The sequence below is a fragment of the Salmo salar genome, chromosome ssa27, assembly GCF_905237065.1.
Source record: "Salmo salar chromosome ssa27, Ssal_v3.1, whole genome shotgun sequence".
In the NCBI taxonomy this organism is placed as follows: Eukaryota; Metazoa; Chordata; class Actinopteri; order Salmoniformes; family Salmonidae; genus Salmo; species Salmo salar.
Genome location: NC_059468.1, coordinates 32,523,707 through 32,548,594, shown reverse-complemented (window position 1 = coordinate 32,548,594; position 24,888 = coordinate 32,523,707). Strand labels below are relative to the sequence as shown.

At 44.3% G+C, this 24,888-nt stretch overlaps 1 protein-coding gene across 7 annotated transcripts in view; it reads left to right on the top strand.

Annotated features, from left to right (window-relative positions):
• The window catches only part of elp2 (elongator acetyltransferase complex subunit 2), a 54,323-nt gene extending 35,034 nt beyond the window's left edge, over positions 1-19,289 (top strand). For all 7 annotated transcript variants that reach the window (XM_045709591.1, XM_045709595.1, XM_045709593.1 and 4 more), the window contains 10 exons: positions 1,158-1,349; positions 1,714-1,783; positions 1,885-1,983; positions 4,677-4,734; positions 7,637-7,709; positions 10,667-10,865; positions 14,554-14,675; positions 15,406-15,551; positions 16,248-16,361; positions 18,559-19,289. In XM_045709591.1, the coding sequence (XP_045565547.1) occupies positions 1,158-1,349; positions 1,714-1,783; positions 1,885-1,983; positions 4,677-4,734; positions 7,637-7,709; positions 10,667-10,865; positions 14,554-14,675; positions 15,406-15,551; positions 16,248-16,361; positions 18,559-18,730 (1,245 nt within the window). In that variant the 3' untranslated portion in view covers positions 18,731-19,289. The remainder of the gene's footprint in view (positions 1-1,157; positions 1,350-1,713; positions 1,784-1,884; positions 1,984-4,676; positions 4,735-7,636; positions 7,710-10,666; positions 10,866-14,553; positions 14,676-15,405; positions 15,552-16,247; positions 16,362-18,558) is intronic.
• Positions 19,290-24,888: the final 5,599 nt, after the last annotated feature.

The following is a 24,888-nucleotide window of genomic DNA, read 5'->3' as shown; positions in this document are numbered from 1 at the left end:
CGATATTTTCAATTTAGGTCGTCTATGCTGGCCTATGGAGTCCCTTGGGAAACCCAACTACCAAACATCTAATGATGGGATTTATAAATAAATTATCTTGGCTCCCGAATGGACTGATCTCTATAATATATAAACAACTTTTGGAAAGGTCATTCTGAGCTAGGCATTCAAAAAGTGTTTTTCATGGTTTTCAAATCAAATTGTATTAGTCACATGCGCCTAATACAACAGGTGTAGACCTTACAGTGAAATGCTTACTGACCAACAATGCAGTTAAACAAATACGAATAAGAAATTAAAGTAACAAGTAATTAAAGAGCAGCAGTAAAATAACAATAGCGAGACTATATACAGGGGGCTACCGGTACAGAGTCAATGTGCGGGGGCACCGGTTAGTCGAGGTAATTGAGGTAATATGTACATGTAGGTAGAGTTATTAAAGTGACTATTCATAGATAGTAACAGAGAGTAGCAACGGTGTAAAAAGGGGTGGGGGGGGGGCAATGCAAATAGTCTGCGTAGCCATTTGATTAGATGTTCAGGAGTCTTATGGCTTGGCCCCTTAGTTCTAGTGAAGGATACATCTTAACGCTACAGCATACAATGACATATTTTAGACGATTCTGTCCTTCCAACTTTGCGGCAACAGTTTGGAGAAAGCTCTTTCCTGTTTCAGCATGACAATGTCCTCGTTCACAAAGTGAGGTCCATACAAATATGGTTTGTCGAGATCAGTGTGGAAGAACTTGACTGGCCTCCACAGAGCCCTTATCTCAACCCCATCGAACACCTTTGGGATTAATTGGAACGCCAACGACGAGCCAGGACTAATCGCCCAACATCAGTGCCCGACCTCACTTATGCTCTTGTGGCTGAATGGAAGCATGTTCCCGCAGACAATGTTCCAACATCTAGTGGAAAGCCTTCCCAGAAGAGTGGAGGCTGTTATAGCAGCAAAGGGGGGGACCAACTCCATATTAATGCCCATGATTTTGGAATAAGATGTTAGACGAGCAGGTGTCCACATACTTTTGGTTATGTAGTGTATCTCTTTCCCCCTTCCCACAGCCCACCTGGAATGAGATCGCTAACTGTAATACTGTATCTCAGTATGTTTCAGTAGCTCTTCCCCTCTGTCCCCTGTGTCTTAACTACAGCCTACCTGGCACGAGATCTCTCGCCCCCAGATTCACGGCTATGACATGCAGTGTCTGGCCATGGTGGGCCGCTTCCAGTACGTCTCCGGGGCCGACGAGAAGGTCCTCCGGGTGTTCCGCGCCCCCCGCAACTTTGTGGAGAACTTTGCAAACATCTCTGGCACACCTCTGGCGAAACTGCTGGCCTCCAGTGTGAGTAGTAGTTCCAAAATCCTGCTTTGCTGTTGGTCAAAGTACCAACATTCTGTTTTGTTATTGGTTGAGCAGTGTGTCAATCAACGCCAGTTGCTTCCTACATCACCCCCAATGGCTACTGTTGGCCTCAATCTCAATTCGTCCTTCCATGATTCCTCGCATCCTATGTCCATGCCTCCCCATCAGCCATATTGGAGAAGATCCCTCCCCCCGGACCTTCTTCTCCAATGCATTTTGAACAGGAGGCAAGGGAAAAGGATGCGAGGACTCGAGGTGAAATTAACTGGGAAAGAGCCTAGAACATTGAAATTCCCCTTTGACCCCTCTCCCCTGTATGTCTGTGTTTGTTTCTCTTTCCCAGGACACTGTAGATCAACCAGAAGGGGCCAGTACCCCTGCCCTAGGTCTCTCCAATAAGGCTGTGTTTCAAGGTACGGCTCTAAGTCCATCCTAAACGTGGTCTTTCTGCACATAACGGTCAATGTCTCGTTACATCTGGTTGATTTTGATAGTTTCTTATTTTGATTGACAGGTGATCTTGTTCCCAAGACCAATGAAGAGGACGGAACCGGGTTCAACAGTGTTTCTGACCAATACCAAGAGTCCTACTTCCACCCTCTCACCCTTAATGGTATTGTATACTGAAAACTTACCATCCATATTAGAATATTAGGCCCATTTAAAAGCCGCATTTGTCTGAGGCATGGCTCCCACAATACATAAGACCTACATAAACCTTAATACTGTGTTTTATTGGGATGGGATAAACTTCCTTTCTACACTGCCTCAGTCAGTGCAGCCCATCTCTCCTTCACTCTCTCCATATTTCTCTTTATTCCTTTAAGGGACAATGATATCCAGCCTTTGTGACTGGCTAGTTATTAGATGCCTCTGCTCTGTTCTGCTAGGTTCTGTTCTGCTCTGTTCTGCTAGGTTCTGTTCTGCTAGGTTCTGTTCTGCTCTGTTCGGTTCTGTTCTGCTCTGCTCTGTTCTGCTCTGTTCTGCTAGGTTCTGTTCTGCTCTGCTAGGTTCTGCTAGGTTCTGTTCTGCTAGGTTCTGTTCTGCTCTGTTCTGTTCTGCTCTGCTCTGTTCTGTTCTGCTCTGCTCTGTTCTGCTAGGTTCTGTTCTGCTCTGCTAGGTTCTGTTCTGCTCTGCTAGGTTCTGCTAGGTTCTGTTCTGCTCTGCTAGGTTCTGCTAGGTTCTGTTCTGTTCTGCTAGGTTCTGTTCTGCTCTGCTAGGTTCTGCTAGGTTCTGTTCTGCTAGGTTCTGTTCTGCTCTGTTCTGTTCTGCTAGGTTCTGCTCTGCTAGGTTCTGTTCTGCTCTGCTAGGTTCTGCTAGGTTCTGTTCTGTTCTGCTAGGTTTCGCTCTGCTAGGTTCTGCTCTGCTAGGTTCTGTTCTGCTAGGTTCTGTTCTGCTCTGTTCTGCTCTGTTCTGTTCTGCTCTGTTCTGCTCTGCTCTGTTCTGCTAGGTTCTGTTCTGTTCTGCTAGGTTCTGTTCTGCCCTGCTAGGTTCTGTTCTGCTAGGTTCTGTTCTGCTCTGCTAGGTTCTGTTCTGCTCTGTTCTGCTAGGTTCTGCTCTGCTCTGTTCTGCTAGGTTCTGCTCTGTTCTGCTAGGTTCTGCTAGGTTCTGTTCTGCTAGGTTCTGCTCTGCTCTGTTCTGCTAGGTTCTGCTCTGTTCTGCTCTGTTCTGCTAGGTTCTGCTATGCTCTGTTCTGCTAGGTTCTGTTCTGCTACGTTCTGCTAGGTTCTGTTCTGCTAGGTTCTGTTCTGCTATGCTCTGCTCTCCATGCCTGCATTTTAGAAGAGGGGGATGAATCGGAGCACCTGGAGACATGTAATTACTAAATAAGGATGAGAAGCAGTGCAGGAAGAGAAGGATGGTGGGATGACGGCGAGGGGAGTGGGAAAGAGATGGAGAGCGAGACTGGGGGAGAGGGCGAGACTGGGGGAGAGGGCGAGACTGGGGGAGAGGGCGAGACTGGGAGCGACAGTGTAAAGAGTGGAGTGAGGGTTAGCGAGAGGAAGATGAGTGACAGATCTAATTGTATTTGTCACATGATTTGTAAACAACAGGTGTAGACTAACAGTGAAATGCTTACTTACGGGCCCTTCCCAACAATGCAGAGAGAAAAAAAGAAGGAAAATAATAGAAACAATAACAGGAGGAATAAATCCACAATGTAAGAGAATCAAGGGATGGGGAGCTTTGGGTGCCTTGCCTCTAGTCAAACAGTGTCATGCGCTGTCATTCATTGTAAAAATCTCCTTATAATCTTGAGATCATCATTACAATGAAGTCTTATAGGATTACAGAGTTAGGATATTAATGTGTGTGTGTGTGTGTGTGTGTGTGTGTGTGTGTGCACAGAGCGAAGTTATAATATCAATGACTAGGCTACAGGGCTATGTGTGTCTGCATGTACAGGGCTACGGGGAGAGGGAAATGAGGTGGACACGGAATAATGAGTCGTTAACAGAATAATGAGTTTACACAATAGTGAGTTGTCAACACAATAGTGAGTTGTCAACACAATAGTGAGTTGTCAACACAATAATCACTTAACAGAGTAATGCCATGTCTCTGATTAACTACTAGAGAGGATTAAGGGAAGGAACAGTTTGGGAGAAACAGGAAGCCTGGGACAAATAACAGCGAGGGAACGAGGCTTTACATGTCATGTGTAATGAAGGAGAGTAAGGGTTGCGTAAGTTTTTGCGTCCCAAATTGCACTCTATTCCTTACATAGTGCACTACTTTTGACCAAGCCCCATAGGGAATAGGGTGCCATTTGGGATACACACTGTGTCTGCAGGAGTAGATAGTGAAGTTGTCTTGGCATGGGTGGAGAATGAGAGAAGGGGTACATTTTGATTCTCATTTCGCAGCACCCCTCAAAGCTAACAGCCGTTGAAAATTGGGAGATAAAGCGTCGTTGTTACAAAATGGCTTTTCAGAAATAGTCAGTTGTGGGTTACGCATTGGAGCTAAATGCTAACGATGAGCGCTGTGAAGAATCCAAGAGAGAACGTTGTCTTGAGGCGGTCAATTCTGTTCTTCATTCTGTTTCGTGTCTCCTGTGTGTCTCTTCTTTAATTCTCTCCCTCTTGTCACTCCCTCTCTCCCTCCCTGCTTAACATTAGGGTTGTTACACAAGAAAATCATAAATGCCAGCGACATAGATACAATCTCCACATAGATACAATCTTCATTTTAGTCAATTGGAAAATGGTTCCCATTAGGGTGAATTTAGAATATGTTAAATATAATAGTTATGTAATACTTTTGAAATTGACTTTCTTTGTTATTTTGTGTGTGTCCCCACAGAGCCACCTCCAGAGGACCACCTCCTTCAAAACACACTATGGCCTGAGGTCCAAAAACTGTTAGTGTCCCATGATCATTCTAACAGTCCTTTCATTCCATCTTCACACATACACGCACACACACATTTTCGGTCTCAATGGCTATATTTACACAGGCATCCCAATTCTGATATTTTTCCACTAATTGGTATTTTGACCAATCGGATCAGCTGTTTTGCCAAATATCAGAATTGGGCTGCATGTGTAAATACAGCCAATGTTAGAGTACCACTTTTGCACACGCTTCATCAACTACAGAATCAGATGGGGACTTGTCAGAAAACGTTTCAGCACTGTTTCCTGCTTTCTAGGAATGTACACAAGGCATCTATGATTTCAACCTTTTGTGAGCAGCATCCATTTTCCTTGCAACACGACATTTCAACGCATTTCTCATATTTATAGACAAATAACTGGTTATGTTTTGTTTCGCCCCCTGTGAGGATTAATGGGTCTGAACATTTTTCTAAACCCCGTTCAGAGCCAGCCAGCCAAAGACCTCCCACCAATCAGAATGCAGATTTCCCCATGAGCCTCTTCTCTGCCCAGGAGAATATATCACCTCCATTTGTTGCCAATGTTAAATCTATTTACCAGTCAGTCCTACATTAACATGACATACAGCTGTGACATTTACTGCAAGTGCAGCCATTGTTTTTGAATAGCACTTTTCTTACTCCCATTTGGCAAGGAATGTATTGTATAATTGAACGCGTAATAGCAACATTAAAATTCATGTGGCGTCATATTTTTGATTCTGTGGTAGGGTTTCTATTTTGAGTATATTTCTGAATATGAAATGTTTAGAAGGTTTGGTAGGTTGTGTGCCCTGCAGTCTGCTATTCTGGAGTCCCGTACGGCACTGTTTAATTCCACAGTCTAGCTCTAGCGTGCTTTACCAGTAAGGTATCTGTGTCTTCTTAACCTTTGCAGCCTGTGTGAGTAGAATCTACATAATTCCAGCTAGAAAACCTTCCGCTCTCTGGCTGGGTCCCAAATGTCACCTTAGTCCCTACAGTTGAAGTCGGAAGTTTACATACACTTAGGTTGGACTCATTAAAACTCGTTTTTCAACCACTCCACAAATTTCTTGTTAACAAACTATAGTTTTGGCAAGTCGGTTAGGACATTTACTTTGTGCATGACACAAGTCATTTTTCCAACAATTGTTTACAGACAGATTATTTAACTTATAATTCACTGTATCACAATTCCAGTGGGCCAGAAGTTTACATACACTAAGTTGACTGTGCCTTTAAACAGCTTGGAAAATTCCAGAAAATGGTGTCATGGCTTTAGAAGCTTCTGATAGGCTAATTGACATCATTTGAGTCAATTAGAGGTGTACCTGTGGATGTATTTCAAGGCCTACCTTCAAACTCAGTGTCTTTTTGCTTGACATCATGGGAAAATCAAAAGAAATCAGCCAAGACCTGAGAAGGAAATTGTAGACCTCCACAAGTCTGGTTCATCCTTGGCATCAATTTCCAAATGCCTGAAGGTACCACATTCATTTGTACAAACAATAGTACGCAAGTATAAACACCATGGGACCATGCTGCCGTCATACCGCTCAGGAAGGAGACGCGTTCTGTCTCCTAGAGATGAACGTACTTTGGTGCGAAAAGTGCAAATCAATCCCAGAACAACAGCAAAGGACCTTGTGAAGATGCTAGAGGAAACAGGTACAAAAGTATCTATATCCACAGTAAAACGAGTCCTATATTGACATAACCTGAAAGACCGCTCAGTAAGGAAGAAGCCACTGCTCCAAAACCGCCATTAAAAAGCCAGACTACAGTTTGCAACTGCACATGGGGACAAAGATCGTACTTGTTGGAGAAATGTCCTCTGGTCTGATGAAACAAAAATAGAACTGTTTGACCATAATGACCATCGTTATGTTTGGAGGAAAAAGGGGGAGGCTTGCAAGCCGAAGATCACCATTCCAACCGTGAAGCACGGGGGTGGCAGCATCATGTTGTGGGGGTGCTTTGCTGCAGGAGGGACTGGTGCACTTCACAAAATAGATGGCATCATGAGGATGGAAAATTATGTGGATATATTGAAGCAACATCTCAAGACATCAGTTGGGAAGTTAAATCTTGGCCGCAAATGGGTCTTCCAAATGGACAATGACCCCAAGCATACTTCCAAAGTTGTGGCCATCACAAAGCCCTGACCTCAATCCCATAGAAAATGTGTGGGCAGAACTGAAAAAGCATGCGCGAGCAAGGAGGCCTACAAACCTGACTCAGTTACACCAGCTCTGTCAGGAGGAATGGGCCATAATTCACCCAACTTATTGTGGGAAGCTTGTGGAAGGCTACCTAAAACGTTTGACCCAAGTTAAACAATTTAAAAGCAATGCTACCAAATACTAATTGAGTGTATGTAAAGTTCTGACCCACTGGGAATGTGATGAAAGAAATAAAAGCTGAAATAAATCATTCTCTCTACTATTATTCAGACATCTCACGTTCTTATAATAAAGTGGTGATCCTAACTAACCTAAAACAAGGAATTTTTACTAGGATTAAATGTCAGGAATTGTGAAAAAACTGAGTTTAAATGACTTTGGCTAAGGTGAATGTAAACTTCTGACTTCAACAGTATATAGTCCACTATCTTTGACCAGAGCCCTGTGCGCTAAATAGGGAATAGTGGGCCATTTGGGACGTAGTCGCTCCATTTCAAATGCCCCTGTTTAGAGCCTGGCAGCTTTGACACCAGAAGCGTGATTCTGAGATTCTTAGATGCGCCATTTTAAAGCTTTCAGGAGGATTGTTTGTGCTTCAAGTTTGACCAGTTGTCTTTTATCACAGTCTTATCTGGTGACTAAGCTCTCATCACTCCTCTTCCCTCCCCTCCACTCTCTCACTTTTTCATCTTCTCTCGCTCTCTCCCTCCCTCTCTCTCCAGGTACGGACATGGCTTTGAGATGTTCTGTCTAGCGTCTGACAGTGGGAGGACGGTGGTGGCGTCGGCATGTAAGGTAGTGTGACAAGTTGGAGGTCAAATGCCAAACGTCGATCTGTGACTGTAGCAAAGCACATTGTACTTTATTAGCGGGTTGGAACTGGTTCCGGGAACATAACTGAAAACCATATAAATTGTTTTAACAAATAGAGGAATCAGAACCGGGAACGAAAGTGATCTATACTGTTCCGAAACATTTCATTTAAATAATGGGAGCCGTTTAATAACGTTATTTTATTTTATGTTCCTGTTGGCTGCTGACGTTGCGGGTCTACTGTAGGCTGCTGACGTTGCGGGTCTACTGTAGGCTGCTGACGTTGCGGGTCTACTGTAGGCTGCTGACGTTGCGGGTCTGCTGTAGGCTGCCGACGTTGCGGGTCTGCTGTAGGCTGCCGACGTTGCGGGTCTGCTGTAGGCTGCCGACGTTGCGGGTCTGCTGTAGGCTGCCGACGTTGCGGGTCTGCTGTAGGCTGCCGACGTTGCGGGTCTGCTGTTGGCTGCCGACGTTGCGGGTCTACTGTAGGCTGCCGACGTTGCGGGTCTACTGTAGGCTGCCGACGTTGCGGGTCTACTGTAGGCTGCCGACGTTGCGGGTCTACTGTAGGCTGCCGACGTTGCGGGTCTACTGTAGGCTGCCGACGGTGCGGGTCTACTGTAGGCTGCCGACGTTGCGGGTCTACTGTTGGCTGCCGACGTTGCGGGTCTACTGTAGGCTGCCGACGTTGCGGGTCTACTGTTGGCTGCCGACGTTGCGGGTCTACTGTAGGCTGCTGACGTTGCGGGTCTACTGTTGGCTGCTGACGTTGCGGGTCTACTGTTGGCTGCTGACGTTGCGGGTCTACTGTTGGCTGCTGACGTTGCGGGTCTACTGTTGGCTGCTGACGTTGCGGGTCTACTGTAGGCTGCTGACGTTGCGGGTCTACTGTTGGCTGCTGACGTTGCGGGTCTACTGTTGGCTGCTGACGTTGCGGGTCTACTGTTGGCTGCTGACGTTGCGGGTCTACTGTTGGCTGCTGACGTTGCGGGTCTACTGTAGGCTGCTGACGTTGCGGGTCTACTGTAGGCTGCTGACGTTGCGGGTCTACTGTAGGCTGCCGGCGTTGCGGGTCTACTGTAGGCTGCCGGCGTTGCGGGTCTACTGTAGGCTGCCGGCGTTGCGGGTCTACTGTAGGCTGCCGACGTTGCGGGTCTACTGTAGGCTGCCGACGTTGCGGGTCTACTGTAGGCTGCCGACGTTGCGGGTCTACTGTAGGCTGCCGACGTTGCGGGTCTACTGTAGGCTGCCGACGTTGCGGGTCTACTGTAGGCTGCCGACGTTGCGGGTCTACTGTAGGCTGCCGACGTTGCGGGTCTACTGTAGGCTGCTGACGTTGCGGGTCTACTGTAGGCTGCTGACGTAAATGTAAGATGTGTTTTTATTTAAAATTCTGGTGCCGCTCTACACACAAAAGCTAGCTAGCTCTGATCCAACCAATGTTAAGCCATCCCCCTAAATCACAGACTTATCCTCTCTTCTTCATCTATGGTATTGAACCTACCTACTTCAATTGCCAGAGGCAGTATCCCGGTTCTCAACTGAGCGCACAAGGATCTTTTTGATTTCTTGTTAGTTGACAATGATATATCAGTTGAAGGGTTAATACTAAAGGTTAACTTGTGTTTGATCATGTTGACATTGCATCATAACTTATTTCTAAATATGTGTTGTAGATCCTCCTCCTTAAATATGTAATTTACTGGTTACAGCAGGGTTTCCCAAACTCGGTGCACATTTTTGTTGGGGGTCCCTAACACTATACAGCTGATTCAAATGATCAAGTTTGATGATTAGTTATTTGAATCGGCTGTGTAGTGCTAAGGCAAAAACCAATCTGTACTTTACTATTTATATTTTTGACTACTTTTACTTCACTACATTCCTAAAGAAAATAATGTACTTTTTACTTCATACATTTTCCCTGACATCCAAAAGTACTTGTTACATTTTAAATGCTTAGCAGGTCAGGAAAAGGGTCCAATTCACACACTTATCAAGAGAACATCCCTGGTCACCCCTACCGCCTCTGATCTGGCAGACTCACTAAACTCAGACAGACAGATTGACATACACACGTTAGCACACGGGAAACCCAACGTTGCTGCTGGACTTGGTAAAGGTCAGTGCGGGTGGACAGTCAGCTTTTTAATCGGAGCAAAATCAATCTGAAAGTGTCTTTTTCAGAGAAATAACCTGTTATCTGTCAGTTGAAGTCCATTAGCAGCCATCAGGATCATTCAGATTCCTAACAACTGGAATGATGTGATTTGAAGGCAGACTTCACCTGATCTGGGTGGTCCAGCAGTCCATGCCGTCACCTACAGCACATATTTGCTGTGGGTTCTAACTTGGCCCATTATCTTTCCTGCTGTCTCTCCTTTAGCCAATACAAACATAGGCCTCTATTTTTTTAAGCCACTTCAATAGACTAGACCAGGGTTGCTAGTACATCTTTTGAGTCAAAGTTTAAAATGAGTGTTTACCAAACACAGAGGGAGGAGAATTGTATACTGTTTGCCCCCTGGTGAGGAATGGAGATAGTATTAGCTAATCTATACAGCACTTGGACAAGCTCGCATTAATTGCTGGAATGGTATGGTATCTAACATAGTCATTGGAACCTATACCATTCATTCTATCTTGTCAGCTATGTGTGGGGTCCTCCAACCGCTATTCTTCTCTGGTTCTAGGCCTCTGAAGCTGAGCTAGTTCAGTATGATCCTCCAACTGCTATTCTTCTTCTCTGGTGCTATTCCTCTGAAGCTGAGCTAGTTCAGTATGGTCCTCCAACCGCTATTCTTCTTCTCTGGTGCTATTCCTCTGAAGCTGAGCTAGTTCAGTAAAGTCCTCCAACCACTATTCTTCTCTGGTGCTATTCCTCTGAAGCTGAGCTAGTTCAGTATGGTCCTCCAGCTGCTTCTCTTCTCTGGTTCTAGGCCTCTAAGGCTGAGCATGCGGCCGTGCTGCTCTGGAGTGCCACTTCCTGGCGCCAGCTACAGGCGCTGCCCTGCCACAGCCTCACTGTCACCCAGATGGCCTTCTCTCCCAACGGACTGTTCCTATTGGCCGTGTCCCGGGACAGGACCTGGTCGCTATGGAGACGGGACGACCCCGCCGCCACCACTACAAACACAGGTGAGCTGAGGGGGTCTGTCTGTCTGTCTGCTTTACTGGTATTATGCTTTTTCTTTTAATAGTATTTTCTCCCTGCTTTTGGAGTTCAGTTACATGTCAAGTGTTCAAGCAGCCAAGAGCTAGTTTAGTTTGAGTTTAGTCCTGTTTTACTTAGCCTAAGGATAGTGCAGAGCCATACAACCAACGTCTCAAATCCCCATTTAAACCCAGTCAGGTAAATCCCCATTTAAACCCAGTCAGGTAAATCCCCATTTAAACCCAGTCAGGTAAATCCCCATTTAAACCCAGTCAGGTAAATCCCCATTTAAACCCAGTCAGGTAAATCCCCATTTAAACCCAGTCAGGTAAATCACCATTTAAACCCAGTCAGGTAAATCCCCATTTAAACCCAGTCAGGTAAATCCCCAGTGACACGGCCCTAACCGGTGAATCAACTGTTTTTCTTTCCCTATTTTCCTGTGGCGGGAGCCTTGGTGGGTTCCCCTGCGCCCGGCGAACTGGCAGTCTGTTCCAGTTGAGCCCTGAATTACTCACAGGCTCACACATGCCCGCACACGTGCACGCACAGACACACTCTCTCTCTCTTAACCAGTCTAGACTTGCCAATCAAGGGGCTGGAAAGCACAGTACAGGACGGACCAGCCGGCCCGTCAAGACAGGGATGGAGAGTGGCTGTAGCTGGAGGTAGAGAGAAGTCAGGCCTCCCTAAGCTGCGACATAACAATGTGTGTGTGTGTGTGTGTGTGTGTGTGTGTGTGTGTGTGTGTGTGTGTGTGTGTGTGTGTAGGGAAAGGAAAGGGATAGAGGGATACCTAGTCAGTTGTACAACTGAATGTATTCAACTGAAATGTGTCTTCCGCATTTAACCCTCTGAATCAGAGAGGTACGGGGAGGTGCCTTAATCGGCATCCACGTTATCGGCGCCCGGGGAACAGTGGGTTAACTGCCTTGATCAGGGGCAAAATGACCGATTTTTACCTTGTCAGCTCGTGTGTGTGTGTGTGTGTGTGTGTGTGTGTGTACACTGCTACTAGCATGGCTCTATCTGGAGATGGGCTGATACAGGCAGACTAGGTATTAGTAATCAAACGGAAGTCAAAACTCTTTCTTTAACCAGAGATCACATTTGTTTCCTCCAAATACTGTGACAACTATTGGGTGGAATGTGCTTTGTGGCTTGTCACCATTTGTTGTATTTGTTTTGACTCTAGTGTTCCACTTGTACATGTTAATTTGTGCGGCACAACAACTAAAAAAGAAACCATGCCAAGAATCACAGAGTTCTTAAAGTCCCTTTCCCCTCAGCGTTTCACTCAATTGTGTTCCGACCCCCCCTCACACACACACACACGCGCACACACACACACACACACACGCTGAGTTCGCACACAAGAAACATGCCTATACAAACGGTGGGACTAGAAACATGCCTATACAAACGGTGGGACTAGAAACATGCCTATACAAACTGTGGGACTAGAAACATGCCTATACAAACTGTGGGACTAGAAACATGCCTATACAAACGGTGGGACTAGAAACATGCCTATACAAACTGTGGGACTAGAAACATGCCTATACAAATGGTGGGACTAGAAACATGCCTATACAAACGGTGGGACTAGAAACATGCCTATACAAACTGTGGGACTAGAAACATGCCTATACAAACTGTGGGACTAGAAACATGCCTATACAAACGGTGGGACTAGAAACATGCCTATACAAACTGTGGGACTAGAAACATGCTTTGTGTGTGTGGGTCTGTGTTTTGTGTGTTTCTGTCTGGAGGTGGGCTGATACGGAGACAGACAGCCTGAACACGAACATCCTTTCTAGAGGGGGAAAACAATGCTGTGACTGGCTGCTGGAACAACACAGAACAGTGTCTCTCTAGAGGGATGGCTGCTGGAACAACACAGAACAGTGTCTCTCTAGAGGGATGGCTGCTGGAACAACACAGAACAGTGTCTCTCTAGAGGGCTGGCTGCTGGAACAACACAGAACAGTGTCTCTCTAGAGGGCTGGCTGCTGGAACAACACAGAACAGTGTCTCTCTAGAGGGATGGCTGCTGGAACAACACAGAACAGTGTCTCTCTAGAGGGCTGGCTGCTGGAACAACACAGAACAGTGTCTCTCTAGAGGGATGGCTGCTGGAACAACACAGATCAGTGTCTCTCTAGAGGGCTGGCTGCTGGAACAACACAGAACAGTGTCTCTCTAGAGGGTTGGCTGCTGGAACAACACAGAACAGTGTCTCTCTAGAGGGCTGGCTGCTGGAACAACACAGACAACAGTGTCTCTCTAGAGGGTTGGCTGCTGGAACAACACAGAACAGTGTCTCTCTAGAGGGCTGGCTGCTGGAACAACACAGAACAGTGTCTCTCTAGAGGGCTGGCTGCTGGAACAACACAGAACAGTGTCTCTCTAGAGGGCTGGCTGCTGGAACAACACAGAACAGTGTCTCTCTAGAGGGCTGGCTGCTGGAACAACACAGAACAGTGTCTCTCTAGAGGGCTGGCTGCTGGAACAACACAGAACAGTGTCTCTCTAGAGGGCTGGCTGCTGGAACAACACAGAACAGTGTCTCTCTAGAGGGCTGGCTGCTGGAACAACACAGAACAGTGTCTCTCTAGAGGGCTGGCTGCTGGAACAACACAGAACAGTGTCTCTCTAGAGGGCTGGCTGCTGGAACAACACAGACAACAGTGTCTCTCTAGAGGGCTGGCTGCTGGAACAACACAGACAACAGTGTCTCTCTAGAGGGCTGGCTGCTGGAACAACACAGAACAGTGTCTCTCTAGAGGGCTGGCTGCTGGAACAACACAGACAACAGTGTCTCTCTAGAGGGCTGGCTGCTGGAACAACACAGAACAGTGTCTCTCTAGAGGGTTGGCTGCTGGAACAACACAGAACAGTGTCTCTCTAGAGGTCTGGCTGCTGGAACAACACAGACAACAGTGTCTCTGTAGAGGGCTGGCTGCTGGAACAACACAGAACAGTGTCTCTCTAGAGGGCTGGCTGCTGGAACAACACAGAACAGTGTCTCTAGAGGGTTGGCTGCTGGAACAACACAGAACAGTGTCTCTCTAGAGGGCTGGCTGCTGGAACAACACAGAACAGTGTCTCTCTAGAGGTTGGCTGCTGGAACAACACAGAACAGTGTCTCTCTAGAGGGTTGGCTGCTGGAACAACACAGAACAGTGTCTCTCTAGAGGGCTGGCTGCTGGAACAACACAGAACAGTGTCTCTCTAGAGGGCTGGCTGCTGGAACAACACAGAACAGTGTCTCTCTAGAGGGTTGGCTGCTGGAACAACACAGAACAGTGTCTCTCTAGAGGGCTGGCTGCTGGAACAACACAGAACAGTGTCTCTCTAGAGGGTTGGCTGCTGGAACAACACAGAACAGTGTCTCTCTAGAGGTTGGCTGCTGGAACAACACAGAACAGTGTCTCTCTAGAGGTTGGCTGCTGGAACAACACAGAACAGTGTGACACAACCAACATTAATGACAGACATCATGGAGAGGAGGAACTGAGTCTTTGGCTTTAGTTGTGTGTCAGTGGAGAGATTCATTATTACCATTGAGCAGTTATGTACTGTTTTGAAAGTTTTGTGGTTCAATACTAATGCAAAGTGCAAGGTAGATGGGTATTTATTGTGCCTGTGTGTGTCTCCCCCGTCCAGAACCCCATTTCTCCCTGTACACATCTACCAGGAAGGACACGGCCGTACACACGCGCATCATATGGTCATGTGACTGGAGCGCCGACAACAAGTACTTTGTGACGTCGAGTCGAGACAAGAAGGTAATTATTCTACACCAGCATGACCTTGGTGGTGTTAGTAGAGGTAGCTTGTATTCTCCGGACTTCAACGTCTATTCACTTTGGTCTGAGCGTGTGTTCACAAAGTTTCTCAGAGAAGGAGTACTGATCAAGGATCAGTTTTGCCGTTTAAATCATGATGAATAAGAGGGTGGGGGGTTCCATTTACATTTACATTTTAGTCATTTAGCAGACGCTCTTATCCAGAGCAGTAGTGAATACATACATACATTGAATACATACAGTAGTGAATACATACATTTCATGCATGTTTTTTGTACTGGCCCCCCGTGGGAATCGAACCCACAACCCTGGCGTTGCAAACACCATGCTCTACCAACTGAGCCACAGAGCAGAACTTCTACTCTGAGAACCTTTTTGAAACAGGCCCTGATTCCCAGCCTTAGAGTCCTTTGACGTCAATGCAAGACTGGCATGAAACATAATGATGTGCTAATCTCAAACCAGCATCAACCTTCGAAGGTTGTTCCTTACAAATGAGCTCCTCAGTAAATAAAGGTCACAATGGTAAGGAAGAGGCCGTAAATAGTGTTCATCATAGGCTGCATCCCAAATGGCAACCTTTTCACTTTACAGTGCACTACTTTTGACCAGGGCCCATAGAACTACATAGGCTATAGGGTACCACCTGGGACTCTACACACAGTGTGTTAGTGTGATGTTCCAGTATAACTCATGTTTCTCTCTACAGGTGATAGTGTGGGGTGACTGCAGTAGTTCTGAGGCCAGTGTGACCCCTGATGAACCCCCAGTCATCCGGCCCTGTTCCTCCATATTAGACGTAGGAGACTCGGCCACTGCTGTCTCCTTCTGCCCCATCCTGTGCCCCGGCAACAGGTACAATTGATCCACTAGCCCCCTTCACCCTAGACACTATTGTAGGCCTTCAATTGGATAGGTATTAGCAATATGGTTGAAATGTATACACAGCCTATCAGAAGGCATACGGAAGCTTTAGCCGTTAACCTATCCAATCGTTTCAGATCAACAAGAGTTCCTAGGGGTTTCATATCTTGATGGTAGTGTGTATGGATGGAGTGTGTATGGATGGAGTGTGTATGGATGGAGTGTGTATGGATGGAGTGTGTATGGATGGAGTGTGTATGCTTCCCTTGTAGCCACCTGTGTGTGCGCGCTGTCTGTCTATGGCCTAGTAACCCATCTTTGAGTTGCACATGTACTTTATTCACACTTGCGCTTTATTTCCACATGCGCTTTATTTCCACATGCACTTTATTTCCACATGCGCTTTATTTCCACAGGTACTTTTTTTCCAGCTGGCTTCTAAAGTTGATGACGTTTCTGTGTTATTTAGCCTTTTGTGTGATGTGTTAAACTGTTATACATGTCTAGCTGTAAGCCTGCCTGTTAACCACATGTCCATCTGGGACAATAAGCCTGCCTGTTAACCACATGTCCATCTGGGACAATAAGCCTGCCTGTTAACCACATGTCCATCTGGGACAATAAGCCTGCCTGTTAACCACATGTCCATCTGGGACAATAAAGTTTGATGTATGTATGTTCCTCCAGCTATCTGCTGGCGGTGGGGCTGGAGAGTGGTCAGGTCCTGCTGTATAAGTGGGAATGCATTGAGGAGCCTGCTGGAGCATCAGACTGGACCAGATATGGAGAAACTGACTCCTCGTATCCTTTACACACACACACACCGGTATGCATGCATGCACGCCCCAAAAACACACAATCCCAAGCTTTCATCACACATTTCACTTTCTAAAATATCACCCCCGCACACACACCTTTTGGCACTGACTAACTACAGGCCTTTAGTCCAGCTGTCCTATAAACACTGGTTCCATTGTTCTACGCTGAAGCCTCCTCAAGACGATATATCTCAATGGAGAAAAAACAACAAAAGGTATTCTAACTCTTTAGGCAGGAGGTTTTATGACTCTGCCGAGAGTTTTTAGAGTACGTCCAAAGTGGACCCTATTCCCTACCCTAAGGGTCCTGGTCAAAAGTAGTGCACTATATAGGGAATAGGGTGGCATCTGGAAGGTAGCCAGAGAATGAACGTCCTCAAGTGGGTTTGAATAGCTGTGTATTGAACGGAGGGTTATTGAAGAGGAAATTGCAATCAACAGGCTCTTTTTGTGAAGGCCCCACCGGCTGCCGTTTCCACTGAGTCATGAAGAGAAGGACGGGAATCTATGGACTGAAGGCCAACGCCTGTGGAATGTTCTAACAATGTTGTAATGTTACCTGATCTGTGAAAGTTTGGTTTATTCCTCTACTACTGTATAAAACAACATTTAGCAGATTCAGCACCTTTGGAAATGTCATATGAGAACATCTATGCTTCATCAGGTTTTCTTTTTGTGCATTATGTCTGTATGTGACACACTCAGGGAGCTAACACAAGTCTTTAGGTCTCAGGCATATTACACTACTCATCATGCAACCATGGTTGATCTAACCCTAGAAATAGAATTCATTCTTATATATTACCATGCGCCTAACAACCTCTTTTACATAGTCTGCTTGAGGTAGACACAACACAATCATACACTATGACTGTAGTACAGTATGGAGACAACACAATGATACACTATGACTGTAGTACAGTATGGAGACACAACACAATGATACACTATGACTGTAGTACAGTATGGAGACACAACACAATGATACACTATGACTGTAGTACAGTATGGAGACACAACACAATGATACACTATGACTGTAGTACAGTATGGAGACAACACAATGATACACTATGACTGTAGTACAGTATGGAGACATAACACGATACACTATGACTGTAGTACAGTATGGAGACAACACAATGATACACTATGACTGTAGTACAGTATGGAGACAACACAATGATACACTATGACTGTAGTACAGTATGGAGACACAACACAATGATACACTATGACTGTAGTACAGTATGGAGACACAACACAATGATACACTATGACTGTAGTACAGTATGGAGACATAACACAATGATACACTATGACTGTAGTACAGTATGGAGACATAACACAATGATACACTATGACTGTAGTACAGTATGGAGACACAACACATTGATACACTATGACTGTAGTACAGTATGGAGACACAACACAATGATACACTGACTGTAGTACAGTATGGAGACAACACAATGATACACTATGACTGTAGTACAGTATGGAGACACAACACAATGATACACTATGACTGTAGTACAGTATGGAGACACAACACAATGATACACTATGACTGTAGTACAGTATGGAGACACAACACAATGATACACTATGACTGTAGTACAGTATGGAGACAACACAATGATACACTATGACTGTAGTACAGTATGGAGACACAACACAATGATACACTATGACTGTAGTACAGTATGGAGACACAACACAATGATACACTATGACTGTAGTACAGTATGGAGACAACACAATGATACACTATGACTGTAGTACAGTATGGAGACAACACAATGATACACTATGACTGTAGTACAGTATGGAGACATAACACAATGATACACTATGACTAGTACAGTATGGAGACATAACACAATGATACACTATGACTGTAGAACAGTATGGAGACAACACAATGATACACTATGACTGTAGTACAGTATGGAGACATAACACAATGATACACTATGACTGTAGTACAGTATGGAGACACAACACAATGATACACTATGACTGTAGTACAGTATGGAGACAACACAATGATACACTGACTGTAGTACAGTATGGAGACATAACACAATGATACACTATGACTAGTACAGTATGGAGACAACACAATGATACGCTATGACTGTCTGTGTTGTTTCCTTGACAACGCTTCCCCCCTCCAGTCAGAGTCACTCGCTGACGGTGAAGAGGCTGCGCTGGAGGCCGAGGGCGGGCCGAGCCGGCCAGGGGGGTGAGGAGGTAGGCAGGGGCGAGGGCAGCTCCTGGGTACAGCTAGCCAGTGCAGGGGCAGACCACTCTGTCAAAATCTTCAACATCAACAGACTGGCTGTGTAGCTTGCATTGGGCCGGAGACACTGACACCATTAGATCGTGGTATCCTGATACTGCTGACTGAGACTACAGGGCTGTCTGGAGCGGAGAGGAGTGGAGCAGACCTGGGGCTGGCTGTTCACTGGGTCATTCCATTCACCCTGTGTGACAACCAGCCAGCTAGCTCAGACAAGATAGTCACACGGCCAGGTCTGGTTGTCTGGGCTACAGGCTGCTTTCAGGATGCCCCTAGCCCAGGACTTCTTTCTCTCTCGATGCAGCCCTGGTCTTTATCTTCTGTATTTATGCTCTTATTAAGGTCTGAGATGAGTGGTATTAGGCTCACCGTTTCAACATACTTTTATGTTAATGTATTCATTTGTTAGGGTTCAGTAACTGTCAAATCAAGTCATGTTTGAATGTCCCCTGGTTTGTTGATTATCATAGCTTCTTTCTTTGTGGTGTATTGCGGTCTCTTCATGTTCTGAATGCTTGAAATGTCCTTAGAAAAAAATGACACAGTACTGATACTTTTAATGTAAAATAAGTTACATATCTGAATAAAGCTCTTTTTGTATACATAGATTGATTCCTGTGAGTTAGTACCAGAACCAGTACCCGTCGTCCGGGTTTGGCCAGGGTAGGTCGTCATTATAAATAATTTGTTCTTAACTGACCTCCCTAGCTAAATAAAGTAAAAAAAATATACATAATTTATAAAATATGTTGATATACCATACAATTAACTTAATATAGACTACAACTTAGCAGTAGATTCCCTTCTCTTATGCTTAATACAGTAGAGTACTAGGGTAGAATAGGGTACAATTTATCATTCTCAAGGAGAGAGCCAGAGGAAATCCATGTCTGCGTCCCAAATGCCACCCTATTCCTTACATAGTGCACTGCTTTTGAGCAGAGCACATTAGTCTCTGTTCAAAAGTAGTGTATTAAATAGGGAATAGGTTGCCATTAGGATCATTGCCTATGGTTAGGATGTACTGTACATGCCGCAGAGGGAGCCATGGTTACTTGTTGGACATCAATATACTCACGGTAGCGTGCAAGTGTAGGCCATAACTCACTCTCGCTCTAATGGCAGAGCATGTATATGGAGACATTATTCAATCTGGGCCCCCTTGTCTAATAATATACACTACGGGTAAAAAGTTTTAGAACACATACTCATTCAATGGTTTTTCTTTATTTTTACTATGTTCTACATTGTAGAATAATAGTGAAGACATAAAAACTATGAAATAACCCATGGAATCATGTAGTAACCAAAAAGTTTTAACAAATGAAAATATATATTTTTTGACATTCTTCAAATAGCCACCCTTTGCCTTGATGACAGCTTTACATACTCTTGGCATTCTCTCAACCAGCTTCATGAGGTAGTCACCTGGAATGCATTTCAATTAACAGGTGTGCCTTCTTAAAAGTTAATTTGTGGAATTTCTTTCCTTTCCTTGAGCCAATCAGTTGTGTTGTGACAAGGTAGGGTTGCTATACAGAAGATAGCCCTATTTGGTCAAATACCAAGTCCATATTATGGCAAGAACAGCTCAAATAAGCAAAGAGAAACAACAGTCCATCATTACTTTAAGACATGAAAGTCAGTCAATCCGGAAAATTTCAAGAACTTTGAACGTTTCTTCATGGGCTGTGGCAAAAACCATCAAGCAAGCGCTATGATGAAACTGGCTCTCATGAGGACTGCTACAGGAAAGGAAGACCCAGAGTTACCTCTGCTGCAGAGGATAAGTTCATTAGAGTTACCAGCCTCAGAAATTGCAGCCCAAATAAATCCTTCACAGTGTTCAAGTAACAGACACATCTCAACATCAGCTGTTCAGAGGAGACTGTGTGAATCAGGCCTTCATGGTCGAATTGCTGCAAAGAAACCACTACTGAAGGACACCAATAAGAAGAGACTTGCTTGGCCCAAGAAACACAAGCAATGGACATTAGACCGGTGGAAATTTGTCCTTTGGTCTGATGAGTCCAAATTTGAGATTTTTGGTTCCAACCGTCGTGTTATTGTGAGATGCGGTGTGGGTGAACGGATTATCTCTGCATGTGTATTTCCCACTGTAAAGCGTGGAGGTGTTATGGTGTGGGGATGCTTTGCTTGTGACACTGTCTGATTTATTTATAATTCAAGGCACACTTAACCAGCATGGCTACCACAGCATTCTGCGGCGATACACCATCCTATCTGGTTTGCGTTTAGTGGGACTATCATTTGTTTTTCAACACGACAAAGACCTAACACACCTCCAGGTGGTATATGGGCTATTTGACCAAGAAGGAGAGTGATGGAGTGCTGCATCAGATGACCTGGCTTCCACAATCCCCGACCTTAACCACATTGAGATGGTTTGGGATGAGTCGGATCGCAGAGTGAAGGAAAGCAGCCAACAAGTGTTCAGCGTATGTGGGAACTCCTTCAAGACTGTTGGAACAGCATTCCCGGTGAAGCAGGTTGAGAGAATGCCAAGAGTATGCAAAGCTGTCATCAAGGCAAAGGGTGGCTATTTTAAGAATCTCAAATATAAAATATATTTGGATTTGTTTAACACTTTTTTGGTTACTACATTATTCCATGTGTGTTATTTCATAGTTTTGACATCTTCACTATTATTCTACAATGTAGAAAATAGTAAAAATAAAGAAAAACCCTTGAATGAGTAGGTGTTCTAAAACTTTTGACCGGTAGCACAGCGGTCTAAGGCACTGCATCTCAGTGCAAGAGGCGTCACTGTAGTCCCTGGTTCGAATCCAGGCTGCATCACATCCGGCCGTGATTGGGAGTCCCATAGGTCGGCGCACAATTGGCCCAGCGTCGTCCAGGTTTGGCCGGGGTAGGCCGTCATTGTAAGTAAGAATTTGTTCATAACTGACTTTCCTAGTTAAATATAGGTTAAATATATTATTTTAATTTTTTTTGCAGCTTTTTAACACCGTCATATCACATACAAATTACTCTAATTATTTGAATCATATTTCCACAATTGATTCATGATGGTAAGATGTGGTAGTAACACTACAAAAAAATGTACTATAATTTCACAACACCCTACCTCCTATTGTAGGTAGTACCTTGACTAGCACACAGCAGCATATTGGATAACCACAATTGTTTTCCAGATTGGGACAACCACACCTGAAAAACCATGTGAAGGCCTATCACGTGTACATGCCTGCATTCATTGTATTCTCACTCAGGTCAGCTTAATTAGCCCTCAATCTTCCCTTTATACAGCGTGACCTTTCCAGAGGCTGTTCAGGTTAAACACATCTCTCCAGAGCACAGTAGCACCCCCCTTCCCCTCTACACCAGTCATATACAGTAACCTAAATGGTATATCTTCCACAATACCAGTAGTAGTGGTAGAACTGGGCAATGCCAGCTGGGCTCAGAAACCCTTTCCCACAGTCGATTTGCATTATGTATACAGTATCCTTTGAATCAGTGGATCACTTTGGCTGTGTTTACACAGGCAGCCCAATTCAGATTTTTTATTTTTTTCTCACTGATTGGTCTTTTGACCAATCACATCAGATATTTTTCAGAGCTGTTCTGATTGGTCAAAAAAACTATTAGTGAAAACAAGATCAGAATTGGGCTGGCTGTATAAACGCAGAGCCTCTGAACAGAAAACAGATTATTACATAATACCATATTGGCTTGCAGCTTTAAGTGTACAGAGGTCCATAGGTGTACAGTACAGTAGGCCTTGAGGTTGTCTTTCTGTAGCCTCAGTCCTACCTCCCATAGAGGACTGTTCTGGGCCTCTGAGCCCTCTGTCTAGCACTTACATGGTCAATATTTGACAGCACGATGGAAAGGCCTCTCTCGCTTTCTCTTTCGCTCTCTCTCTGTCTCTCACACACTCACTCACAGGACTCCACACACATTCCACATCCTGTTTGCCATTGTGCCTTGACAGTTGTATTATTTATCAACCTCTGCACATGGATATTTTCATTACTAATGTATTGTCCTTCCTGGCTCTCTCTCTGTGTAATGTGTATGGATTGTAGACAGCTGAGCTCATGTGCTGCGACCCGGTCTGTTTATGCCTGATTCCATTTTACCCCGTACATCATATTTGGCTATAGTTTAGTAGGCTTTAGGCCTTACACTTTCAAGCAATTTTTGTTTTTTTGTTTTTTCTTAATTTTGTTTTCTTCTTTATGATGATCAGTGATGGAAATAAAAATGTAATCACTGTAGCAATTTATTAATCAACAGATTTTTTGCAATTGTTTATTTGAAAAATCTGATAATCCCATGCATCTGAATTTTTTTTTTGCAAGAAAAGGAAATAAATATTTTTTTCTGTGATTTTCTGTAAGTAAGAGAAACATAATAATTTAAAATGCCCTGTTTGCGCAAGTAAAAATACATCAAAGGTCCAGACTACTGTAGAATCATGACTGCCATTTTTCCCCACAATGCTTTTCGACAGAAAATAATTGCACTCCATTCTTTGTGGTAATGCATTCATTTGTACTCCTTCTAGAAGGGTTCTGAGGTGATAAAGCAAAGTAGCTCATGAATGATCAGGGCTAGATTATATCAGATCTGCGCTAGCTGACATCCCTATAGCGGTTGTTTTGGAGGTGGAACTGTGTTGGAGCTGTCAAATCCACAAGCGGCTGCTTGCATCACCTTATCGCGGACACTGCCATTGGACGCAACGAAACCACACCCGACATTCAGACAAAGCCCACGCAGCTGTGTTAGAAGTTCAAACACTCAAATGCGTAATGTTCCGTTATCTACACCTCAATTAGGCTATACATTCCCCGCTCCAAATGAACATGAAAACATGTCCTTATTTCTATCATCAATAGAGTCTACACTTTCTACCGGCGTTATGAACTTCTAACATGGTAGGGATAGTAAGGGCGTGATTGGTGACACGGAAGAGCAGCCGCTCACCGATTTTACAGCTCATACCGCAGTTACACCTGTAAAGCATCTGTTATGCGGATGTCGCCCAACACAGCTTAACATTGAATCGAGGCCTTCGACAACCTTGCCTTGTGGATAAAACAGTTGTTTTAATTGCCGTTATAATGAACATAACTGAGATCACAATAACAAAAACATTAACTGTGCTTTACTTGACTTCCTATTTCTTTTAAAGCTATATGTAAAGAGCACTAGCCTAAGGGTAGGCAACAATACATAAATAGGCCTCTGAATATGGTCAGACTGAAACAATCTGGAGTTCTTTAACCTATTAGGCTTTTGAATTGATCAAAACAAAACATTTCTAAAGTTATTTTCAGTCTCACTTTATTTGACGACGACATTCAGACATTTTAAAGAAGAATTCTGATCAAAACGCCCCATAACAACCCATGGTTCCAAAATGTTATTGTATTCCAGTGTGATACTTATTTTATACACGTTTTCATATCTATCTCAACTGTACATACCATAGTTACAGATACTGTAAATAAAAAAACGCTTCCAATGAGTTCCAAGTATCATCGTGGCCGTTGTGAACGTCAAGGTTTCTTATGAAAAATCTATGTTTAGAACATAAAAATTGGTATATATATTTCTCTATGTTTCTGGAATAATAAAACAAGTTATTGCCCTTCTCATACATGTTATATTTTGCATTTAACATAAGGTTATTAAATTGAACTTAAATTCTACAATGTGTGTATGGAATACCACATATTCAATTGACAAAGACAGTAACAGAATTAAGTTTATTTTTAAATACAGTACCAGTCAAAAGTTTGGACACACAAACTCATTCAAGGGTTTTTCTTTGTTTTCACTATTTTCTACATTGTAGAATAATAGTAAAGACATCAAAACTATGAAATAACACATGGAATCATGTAGAAACCAAAAAAGTATTTGTTAAATCAAAATATGTTTTAGATTCTTCAAAGTAGACACCCTTTGCCTTGATGACAGCTTTGCACATTTTTGGCATTCACTCCAACAGTCTTGAAGGAGTTCCTACATATGCTGAGCACTTGTTGACTGCTTTTCCTTCACTCTGCGTTCCAACTCATCCCAAACCATCTCGAATGGGTTGAGGTTGATAATGGTGGAGGCCAGGTCATCTGATGCAGCACTTCATCACTCTCCTTCCTGGTCAAATAGCTCTTACACAGCCTGGAGGTGTGTTGGGTCATTGTCC